The sequence below is a fragment of the Ursus maritimus genome (assembly GCF_017311325.1).
Source record: "Ursus maritimus isolate PB19 chromosome X unlocalized genomic scaffold, ASM1731132v1 scaffold_X1, whole genome shotgun sequence".
In the NCBI taxonomy this organism is placed as follows: Eukaryota; Metazoa; Chordata; class Mammalia; order Carnivora; family Ursidae; genus Ursus; species Ursus maritimus.
Genome location: NW_024423319.1, coordinates 31,418,399 through 31,429,935, shown reverse-complemented (window position 1 = coordinate 31,429,935; position 11,537 = coordinate 31,418,399). Strand labels below are relative to the sequence as shown.

At 41.0% G+C, this 11,537-nt stretch overlaps 1 protein-coding gene across 1 annotated transcript in view; it reads left to right on the top strand.

Moving 5' to 3' along the window:
* Nucleotides 1–2,734: 2,734 nt before the first annotated feature.
* Nucleotides 2,735–11,537, top strand: part of WDR44 (WD repeat domain 44) — an 87,796-nt gene continuing 78,993 nt past the window's right edge. The window contains exon 1 of the mRNA XM_008706953.2: nt 2,735–3,238. Coding sequence (XP_008705175.2) covers nt 3,162–3,238 — 77 coding nt within the window. The 5' untranslated portion in view covers nt 2,735–3,161. The remainder of the gene's footprint in view (nt 3,239–11,537) is intronic.

Genomic DNA, 11,537 nt, shown 5'->3' with positions numbered 1-11,537 from the left:
TCCAATTTTTTTTCACGGTGCCTTGGGGCAGTCTCTGGACCCTCAGGGACCTGAACTATTCCTGCTTCAACTGGAGCAGTTATTCTTTTTATTATAAGTAGACGTTTGCCTGAAATCAGGGTTGATTAAAAAGTTTCATTTCTAATAAGGAGAAAATCTTTAAAACTATTCCCTTGGACTAAACCTGAGACCTGCTGCTTTAAAACTTTAGATGATTCAGGCAAAACATCTTTAAAAATGATGACACCGGGGGCGCCTGGGTGGCTCAGCCATTGAACGCCTGCCTTTGGCTCAGGTTATGATCCCAGGGTCCTGGGATCGAGCCCCACATCAGGCTCCCTGCTCCATGGGAAGCCTGCTTCTCCCTCTCACACTCCTCTTGCTTGTGTCCCCTCTATCACTGTCTCTCTCTGTCAAATAAATAAATAAAATCTTTTTAAAAAATATGATGACACGGGGTGGGGGAGGTGGCTGGCTGGCTCAGTTGGTGGAGAGTGTGACTCTTGATCTCAGGGTTGTGAGTTCAAGCCCCACGTTGGGTGTAGAGATTCTTTAAAAATCAAATCTTAAAAAAAAAATATGAGGGTGCCTGGGTGGCTCAGTGGGTTGAGCATCCAACTGTTGTTTTGGGCTCAGGTCATAATCTCAGGGTTATGGATCAAGTCACACGGCCAGCCCCTGCCCCTCCCTCAACTTGTGCTCTTTCTCTCTCTATATATATAAATAAATCTTTTAAAAAAATTATGACATGTAGTACCCATGTGTTTTGATGTTATCAGAAATTTCTCACATAACTGATAAAAGCATTTAAACAGACAACTTTAATAGCTCTAAAATGTTTTCAGCTTATCATTTCTTCACTTTGATTTTTTTCTAAGCATAATGTTTAAGGTAACTTAAAAGGTCCAAGAGAGAAAAAAAAATCCAAGAAAGGTGATATGGTACTGTGAAAAAAAAAAAAGGCACCAAATTAGGAATCCATGTTTGGGTCTGTTGCTAGATGGTGAGCTCCTGGAAGACAGGAACTAAATTATCTTTTTCATCTTTCTTTTTTCTTTTTAAATACTCTCTACGCCCACCATGGGGCTCAAACTCAGGGCCCCAAGATCAAGAGCCACATGTTCTGCCAACTGAACCAGTCAGGCACCCCAACACCAAACTTAATTTTTAAGGCAAACATAAATTCACTATTAGATGACTAGGAAGAGAATAAATTCAGGTAGTTTGTTTACTTTTATCTTTCCATAATCCATAAGGAAAAAAAGCATATCTTTCCTAGTGAGCAACAAAAGGTTAGTATTGGAGGTAGTTTTATACCTGGGAAATTAACATGGTTAAAACACATAAAAGCTAATAATTACTAGATTGTGACAAAAGGACACAAGGACCCAGAAATCCCTTGTCTGCAATTTTGAAATCCAAAAAGCTCTGGAAACTAAAAATTTTGTTTTGTATTGTTAGTAACTTATTCGACAGTCAAATTGATCTAATCTAAACTTATTTGGCATTACTTTCTGACCTGAACTGAATGAGGCTATTCACTGCTATTCATTTACTCCATATGAGTAATCAAATGGTTTGCTGCAAAAAAATATTACCATATTTAAACATGCAGTGTTTCCCCTGAATTCTCTGGGATGTTACAGAAGTTACAGTATATGGCATTTGGTTTTACTCAAGTACACCAGACAACGCCAGGTCTTTTCCCGGTTGCTTTACAAGGAGAAATTTAGAACTTCAATTTAGCCTCTAAAACCAAGCGCCCAGACCCAATCCAGTCTTTCCTGCTGCCATCTTGAACAGTAGTTGAGGCTGAGCAAACAGTCCTGAGAGCCTTCCTGTCAGGACGTCAATGGGAAACAAATGTGTTTCAGCGATCATAGAGTCAATGTTATCACTTTGGTGGTCAATGATCCGGTAAGAAAGAACATCTTGGTCTTTCAAAGAGTACTTTCTATTTTCATCACTGGACATTGGGCAATCAAGGGTCAGAATTAAGTTACTACTCTTAGCTCTCCAACGGTATCTGTTCAATATATATTTACCATTGACTGATCCACATCTTGGCCAGTCTGTAAGAATTACTCTCACATTAAGTGTGGGCAGCCACAAATATTTGTAGAGAAAAGAGTAACTGGAGGCCTTATGCTGGCTCCGCTCCGGCAATAAATCCATCATTACTTCATGGAACTGGCACACTCCCCACGTCTCTCTCTCAAGGACCCCACCCTCTGGCCGGCAGGACTGTATCTAGGGATCTCAATTATTGAGATCCCGTAGTAAAAAGGGCGAGGTATTCCCATAACGCTGGGGGAGGTGGACCTGCCTATGCCCTAGGGTGGGATATTCGGGCTTGGATTAATTAAAACGACGTGAATAAATCTAAACCACACTGCCAATGCTACCCGACAGCATTTCCTCTCAAGGGAAAAAAAGCAGACTCAAAACCACCCCTCTGAAGCGCCTCTCTTCGGAACTGCAGAGTTAGAGGCTAAGACGATCTGCCAGACCCCACCTACGTCGGGCTCGCTCGCTCAGATCTAAGGCACCTCGCCGATCCTGCGCAGGTTGTAGGCTCCACCCTCCTCGGCTACTTCCGGCCTTCACCGAACGCCCTCAACGCGCTTGCGCCGTTTTGATAGGCCTCTCGGGTAGAAGAAATCTGAGCGCTGCAGCTCTGGAAACGCCCCCGCCTCCTCGTCGCCCCGCCCACGCTTTAACCGGCCTCTCCCGAAATCTCGCGAGGTTAGGTGCGGGTCCGTATTTTGCGGGCAACTGGCTCTCCCAGCTGCTGTAATTGCTGCTGCGGGAGAAATTGGAGCTGCTGTCGTCGGCGCGCCCGCCCTCCCCCACAGAGAGCCACCGCCTCTTCTCTCGCTCTCCTTGTACACCTATCGCCGGGAGCGGTGGCTGCAACAGTCCGTGGACCCACCGCCGCTTCCTCAGGCTGCCGCTCGGCCGGTCATTCCCGCAGCCCGGCAGCTGACGGCGGCCGCCTGCCCCTTACCGGTTCCTCACTCTAGATCGTCTGCCTCGTCCCTATCCTCGCCCGGGACCCACCTCCCCACGGTCTCGCCGGGGTGGAGGACGACGAGGAGGAGACGAAAGTCACCCTCCTTCCAGGCGGCGCCGGCCCCCTCACCCGCGGGTGTGTCCTATAAATGGCGTCGGAAAGCGACACCGAGGAATTCTTTGATGCCCCTGAAGATGTGCACCTAGGGGGCGGCTACCCTGTAGGGTAAGTAACTGGAGCTATGGCCCAGAAGCCGGGCGCTCCAGTCCCCCGGCTTCCCCTGTGCCTTCCCCTGGCACCCCTCCCAGGTCCCGTTGTGTCCGCCACCGCTGCTCCTCTGTGTCTCACTCCGGCACTTCAGAGGGAGTCGCGAGAAGGGGGAATCGCCCACCTCGGCCAAACCCCCTCCTTTCCCTGGTGAGCGGTCCCTGGAGCTAAGGAGCCCCTTTCTCGTCTTGTCCAGCTTCCTTCGAGGTGGCAAAGCTTAGGTGCCCGAGAGCCGGCTATTTGTATTTGTGGGGTTCAGCGCTTTACCTTCTGAAACATCCGTTTTTGGCCCTGGGGACCACAGATTAAAGGAGCAGTAACAGAAGAAATTGCATTTCCCATTGGGTTTTTTCTTTTGCCGCTAACTTACCTATTCGTTTCAGAGGTAGCTGTAACTCTCTGCCGTCCTCTTCGTTGCACAGAAAGAAAAGGAGCGGGGGAATGGTTGGGTATTTTACTTAGGAAAGTCCTCTAGCTGATGTACTCTTATCTAGATCAACAGTGTTTTATTAAAATAGCACCTTAACGGTGAGGCAAAGGAAATCGAAGACAAGATCCTTACCATTAGGGAGAACGCCGTCTTAAAAGCGTAGCCGGACTCAATTGTACATAACCAACTACAGAGATACAAACAAATGCTGAGTAATCTGGTGGTTGGAAGGAGAGCCACAGCTTTGTGTTATTTATCTAATTCTGCAAGATGTTTTAGTGATGATTAGTATGACAGATTCTGAGTAAGGAAGTGCAGTAGTTGGAATGCTTCGCTTGACTGGGACTTCTACTTACCCACTCCGCCACTTTTCAAAATTGAAACAGGATTTAAAGCTATTTTGCGAACTGTTCTACGAACTTGTGTGGAAGTAGAGGCAGTGAAGTATATTTTCATGCTGTAAGGACTGGAGGATTGGTAAAATTTGTATGTTAATGTAAGTAGACACTAATACGGTTACAGGAGTTCAACTGCCTTCAATTCCCAAACTTACCCCCTAGAAGAAATACCGTGTTTGATGCAAATAAAGTTATCTGTACTTTCTAGAAGTCATTCTAAAGCCTAATATATTTTATATATAACATATACCGAAAAAGTTACAGCAGCAAAATCAGAAAGAAGTGTGTGTTCGTAGATCGCAGATGTGTTTCCACCAACCTTCCTATTACTATTATGAGATTTTTGGGTGGCAGTGGCCAATCTTGAGGTGGCACTGAGTCTCCTTCAAGTTCAGGATCTGAAACAAGTTCATAGCTAGATGGTAGAGGATTGAAAATAGTTTTGGATTTCCAAATAGATTGATTCCCTTGAAATTAAATTTTGTTTTTGTGGTTTTCCCCTCAAAGTAGTGAACTGTCAGTTTAGGTTAAATGACAGACCTAGTCGTTTACTGCTTTTGAGTGTGTGTATGTGGAGTGGGGGAAGGAAATAACAATCTATGTATATGATCATAATCAGTTTAGAAATATGTGAATATTGTTCTTTTTCAGTGAATGAAACATTTAATTTTGAGGGACAGTTATCTCAGGAGGGTATATTGACTAGCTTAGTACTTGGCACAGAGAAAGAACCCAAATGTCTATTCCCTTCTTCCTTTCTCGAAATTAATAAATTTAACTTCACACAGTGGTTACTTTGGGAGGAAGTATGCAGAACTTGGAGCTATTTAACTTATTTAAACCCGATGAGTCATTTTGATAGAATTGATAGAATCACTTCTTGCCTTTTGGGATAATGGAGCTTCTCAAGCACTTTGATCCTTTGATAGTAGGTGAAAAGTAAAAACGTCTCTTGGGACCCAGTCTTCTAATTTTAACTGACCTCTCCAGCCTCTCCAATAACCTCTCCAAATACTAATTGTGTTGAGCTCTGTGGGTAAAGCTGTAGTGTCAGTCTGTGAATTTCATGGCTCCATTCTGTATTATTGGGGGGTGGGGGTTGGAGGAGAATTAGATTCATCTGGAGAATTGCATCTGAAAAGAACTAGCAGTACTGGGAGGACTGAAAAAGGTTGGCATCATTAACATTTCCTCCGTCCTTTGTGAGGGGTTTTGTCTTTTGCATAAGGTACCGTGAAGAGAAATGCAGTGAGAAATCTTGATTTGTGGAAACAGATGGTATCACTAGATATCTGGTCATCAGAAATATCTTCTGTTCCTTGATATGAATTGGAGTGGCACACCATTACAAACTCTAAGAGGTTAACAGACTTAGTTTGCAAACTTTAAGAAATGTTCCTTGCTGTTGGGTGTGCCGCAGTACACAGACCATTTCATCAAATTGTAGTAAACTCCATAGGCAAGTGAGAGTTATCTCCTATATATATTTTGTTAATCAGAATCCAAATATGCAATCCATTTCCTGAAATTGATTTTTTTCTTCTGTTGCCCTCCAGTGGTGTCTTCAGCTTTGTTGTTCTCCTCTTTGAAAGTTTAAAATCAACCCAGTTTTTTAATAGAAAGCCTTGATTCCAGTACAGCCGACTTTTCCACAGTGGCAGCAATTTCTCCAATCGCCCAGCTTTGCAATATTACCACGTTTATTTTTTTTTAAATTTTTAAATGATTTTTATTTATTATTTATTTGAGAGAGAGAGCGAAGAGAGCACCAGCAGGGGGAGAGGGAGAGGGAGAGGGAGAAGCAGGCTTCCTGCTGAGCAGGGAGCCAGATTCGAGACTCAATCCCAGGACCCTGGGATCATGACTTGAGCTGAAGGCAGACACTTAACTGACTGAGCCACCCAGGTGCCCCTTATACCACATTTATGATGCCTTATTTTGATTTGTATTTTAGGTCAGATTCCCTTGTTTTTTCCATTTTTACATATGAGGAACCTTTGGCTCAGAGAGGGTAATGAATTGGCCTATGAGACACAGCTTGTAAGTGAAAGAACTGGGATTTGAAGCCAGTTCTTCAGACTCCTAGTCCAGTGTTTTTTTTTTTTTTTTTCCAGTACATCATAGCTGTCCCACACTGTGTGTATGCATTTGTGTGTAGAGATTCTGGAGTAAAATGCTTTAGGACCAGCTTGCTGAATTGAACTGATGCATCTATTTAAAACTAGCAGCCCACTTTTCAGTTCTCTTGGCTAGAAATTCGCACTTTTCTCTTTCAGGAATGTTTATTTTATTTTGTCAGGAATTTTTTTTTTTTGTGGACAGCGAAGCAAAGTTTATTGAGCGATGTTGAGTGAGAGTACAAACCTCCCAAAGAGGGAGGGGACCAAAGAGGGTCATCCTGTCTGATAGGAATTTAATAAGATCATAGCATGTTACAGCTAGAAGGGACATCTGGTTAAATTTCTGCATATAAATTGTTGTGAAAACCAAAGCCTAAAGAGGGAAAGTGACTTGTTCAAGGTGCCACAGCAAATTAATGGCAATTAGGACTAGAATCCAGGTCAGTTTCACCATCTAGCATTCTTTTTGTTACTATGCTGTCTTCTGATAAAGCAGCAAAGGGAGGAGGAAGTGTGGTATAGTAGAAAAAAGCCCTGGACTCTGAGTCATTTCATTTCCTCATCTTTAAATTGAGATTACACTCTGAGATCTCTTCCAACTCTAAAAGTCTCTCATGTTGAGGTTTAATAGTGTGCTTTTATTGATAAGCTTTTGTTCTTGGGAAATCTTTCCATGATTTTTTTAAGTAATTTTTAATTTTTTTAATTTTTAAAAAAAAAACACAACAAAGGGAGGGAGAAAAAGCAAAACAAGGGGAAGAGGGAGAAGCAGGCTCCCCACTGAGCTAGGAGCCCGCTCAATCCCAGAACCCTGGGATCATGACCTGAGCTGAAGGCAGCCGCTTAACTGATTGAACCACCCAGGCGCCCTTTTTTTTAGTTTTTAGTTTAACAAGCGTGATGGTATTTGGTACATGATTCAGGACCCATAGATTTTATTTTTTTGTTTTTTTAAGATCCAGAGATTTTGTTTTATTTTATTTTTATTTTTAAAAAGTTTTTAAAGATTTTATTTATTTAAGAGGGAGAGAGTGCACATGCATACGCCCAGGAGAGGGGCAGAGGGGGAAGAAGAAGCAAACTCCCCGCTGAGCAGGGAGTTCCATGTGGGGACCCAGTCCCAGGACCCCAAGATCACTTAACCACCCAGGTGCCCCTAGACCTATCCTTCTATAAAAGGTCAAGAATCAAAGAGTAAACCACAATTTCTCAGAAAGTGAAAGAGAGAGCACAAGCAGGGGGAGCGCCAGGCCGAGGGAGAAGCAGACTCCCCACTAAGAAAGGAGCCTCAGGCAGGACTCGATCCCAGAACCCTGGGGTCACGACCTGAGCCAAAGGCAGACGCTCAACTGACTGAGCCACTCAGGTGTCCAAGACCTTTAGATTTTAAATTAAATGTTTACTGTGTAAATTATATATGAGATGAATGCTGCTAGTTTGTGTGGATTATATATAAACATACTAAAAGCTGGCAGTGAGAATATGTTATAAAAATAAATGTAACATTTTGAGCATTCTTTATTTTTTTAGTGGCAACCAAAATATTTTTGAGGCCCTCAAAGGATGGATAGAATGGTGACATTTTTAGAGAGGAAAATCAGAGATCATTCAGCCCAGCCCTCCCATTTAACTGAAAGAGAAACCTAGGCTCAGAGGGGAAGTCAACACATTGCTGATTAGTGGCAGACTTGAAACTAGAACCTAAGTCTCCTGATTCCTTTTTTATGCCATGCTGCCTTTTCTCTGGAAGGAGGGAAAGTATTGCTAGCTATCCCTGCTCTAGGTTACTGGCACTTACCCTGTTAGTGGGGATCTTTTTTTTGTTTTTTTGTTTTTTTCTGTTAGTGGGGAGCTTAAGATGGTCTTCTATCTAACATGATTCTGTTTTGTTGCTGTCAGAGGACATGGACTGTTCTCTCTAGGAGTCTAAATTTTGCCCACTAATTTTCACCAAATCAGGATGAAAACCAGTGACAGAATAGTTGATTTAAGAACAGTGATTGTTATTTAGTTCAGTTTCAGGAGTCTAGTTAGTATGAATCCCAGTCTATCATTTTTTTTTTTTTTACAGTAAGCTCTGTGTCCAACATGGGGCTTGAACTCACGACCCTGAGATCAAGAGTTGCATGCTCTACCAACTGAGCCAGCCAGGCCCCCCAATAGTCTGTCATTTTAGATTGGAGTAATGGTGAAATCTTGATTTTTAAGTCATGAGAACTGAGATCAGACTGTCCCGGAGAATTGGTTCAATCTGAAAGCAAAAAGTTGCATAGCTGCCTTTGTTGAAAACTTAGCATTAGAAACGTTTCCCTCGGAAGTGAATATTGATACAAGTTTCAATAAAAAAAATTTGTGCAATATGGGTTACTTTAGGAAAGATTCCTTAAAATGGCTGTTCATGTGTTGGCATTTAATCAGATTATATTTATAAATCCTGGATTATTGTTGATTGCTTTTGGCTTTGTGGATTGATAGAAATATATTTGTAAAAGCTGTTTATCACACCCACATAACATCATGTCGAAGTTGGGGGGAAACCTACATATAAGGTAAATTCAGGCTCTCAATTGAGTGTCCTCCAACTGTCAATTGGTGATTCGTGGAGGTAGGACAGTCCGTATTAGTATGGCAGTTTGGGGGCTCAATTTGAATCTGTACAAACTCCTGTAAACTGAAGATTTTACTCGGTTCTTGTGATAACCTACTGCATAAAATAGAGTAGATAAAATTTGATTTTTAAAATGTTAAAAACCTATATAGTTATAGGATCTTGACAGTTCAATGGTGGGCCTACAGAACAGAAAATAGTTTCTAATGGTTGGTATTTGAGACTTACTCTGTAACCTTTACATTACACAACCATCCGTGTGTTCTTTCATTGTTTTAACTTTGACAAAGTCAGGTGAATTTGCCAGGCAAGCCCCTTAAAGACGCTGTTTGTTTCCTCCTCATACTCTGCATGCAATTCTGGTAATTACTTCCTGGGGTAGTGTAGGTGGAGGATGGGTTTGGTTGTTGGGGGTGTGATGATTGAGGTAGAGGTGGTGAANGTAGCCCCAGCAGCCACTATAGAGACCAGGTTATACGGCTGCTTCCTGGAGTGTAGATAACTGAGATAAAACAAAGCACACCATTTAGTATTGTTTTAGATTCACACCTACACAGTGTGAATTAAATAATCCTTTTTGTAAGAGATTAATAGCCCATAAGAAATACCTCAAACAAAATTTAACAAAAATTATAAGTACTTTATGATGTCTTCCTGATAACTAACTTGAATTGATAAATAACCTACATTTCTGTTTTTCTACCCAGAACTGAACTAATTTCTACAAACGTTCGCAAGGTCTGTTCTCTTTTAGCTGTGGGATATTATTCAGCTAAACAGCTACACCTTTAATTGGGTGCTTTCCTTACTCTTCAGAGCAGAACCCCATTCTCTTATTTCAAACCGAGTGGTCTTTGTGTTAGTTTGTCATCTCGTGATTCAAAATTGAGGAAAAAGCACATGAAACATAACATGGGCCTCATACCTGATGGCAACCCCAATGTTTTTCCCCAGTCAGTATACAAATGTATCTTGGTTACCATAGCAACCAGCCTATCAGTTATTCTTCTAGCTCCTTTGCCTTGTCTCAGATACTGGGATTACCATATAATCAGGTTCTGCTAAAGCTCTTCAGGTTTTAGCATTTTATTACCAGCTGCAGCCGTCTGGCAGTTTACAGTTTGGCATTCCATCAGGGTCAATTAGTTTTAAGTCCACAAAACCGTTTTGTCTCCAAACATTTTAAGCATACAGAATTTAACAAGAAGGCATTTAGGCAACAGTTCCTCACACTAGTGTTCCCATTCCATTGTTAGTCATTGTCTTGAAGATTGAATACATTGCATCACTGACATCCAGTGGCCATCCTTTTGTAATATCAGCTAGAACAAATTTCAAGATCAAGAGTGACCATTTGACCATTTAAGAAATAATATTTGCAAATGTGATTTTAGACTCAGTATCATCAGAAACTAGCTGATGCAGCTTAAAAGCACCTTGATTCATCAGCAGCTACCAAATAAGTTGTCTGGCTTCTAACAAAAATGATTTCTGTACGTTATAGAAAGAAGGGCCCTTAGGTTAATTCATTCTAATTCGAGAAAATGTTTAGGAATTTAATAGGAAACGTTGCCTTTCTTTTGCAGCCTTCAAATAAACAGGAAAGGAAAGGTAAAGACTGAATGGTTGTGTGGATCATTATAAGCCTTTCTATTTACTTGACAAGTGCATTTTTCATCTCTTAAAAACTTCAGAATTCATATACATAAAATAGTTTTGAATTATAAATGTTTACTTGTCTTGCTAAAAATAAGGATATTGAAGTGGCATCTGTCTGGCTTAGTTGCTAAAACGTGTAACTCTTGATCTTGGGGTCATGAGTTCAAGCCCCACATTGGGTAGAGTTTACTTTAAAAAAAAAAGGATATTGAAGAAATATTTAGGATTTATAAACTGTTGGTTTATGTATTAGTGTTTGTGTTAAATATGCACAATTAATCTTTTGGGTTAACTGAATTGGACATGGTTAATCTGCTAATGATTTAGCCAATGTTGGCATCCCTTTCCATACATAAGTAATGGCTTTTTAAAAGTCAAAGTAGAATTTCAGTCTTAAGATTTTTTTTTCTAGTTTTCAAAACATGTTTATCTTGTTGAACTAGAAAATTATGTATTAGATTGTAAGTTTGTGAAATGATTAAATCTTCCTGGTTTGAATTTTTGTCGAAATCCTGATTTGAATGGCTTCATTTTAAGACTATATCCAAATCAAAACTGTGGTTAAAGTCTGATAATGCTCAAAGGAGAACTTTATTTTAGTTGCACCAATAGATTTAGGGGCAGTGAAAGTTTTAGTTTCTCCACAGGGCCCTAATCCTGAACGTTTTTATATAGAAAGGGGGGGGGGTAAGGGGGAAGATAAATAATTGTGTTTTGTTTTGTTTTTAAAAGCATGAAGCATAAAATTTTTGGAAACTTCAAACTTCTGACAGAAAACCTTAATATTTTCCAGTAGGCAGCCTGTACAGAGCAAGCCATACCTGTGTAAAACCTACTTGAGCACTACTAATAGTCATATACTCTTCCAGTACAAACTCATTGAACTGTGGGCATTCTTGTGAAGCACAGGTCAGACTTTCTAGAGAACCAATAAATAGAATGTAGAGCTGTATTCAAACCCACTTTCTCAGAAGCAAGCATCCTGGTTACTAAGTAGTCTCAAGAGAAGAGGTGGGAGTGTTTTTTTTTTTTTTTTTTTTTT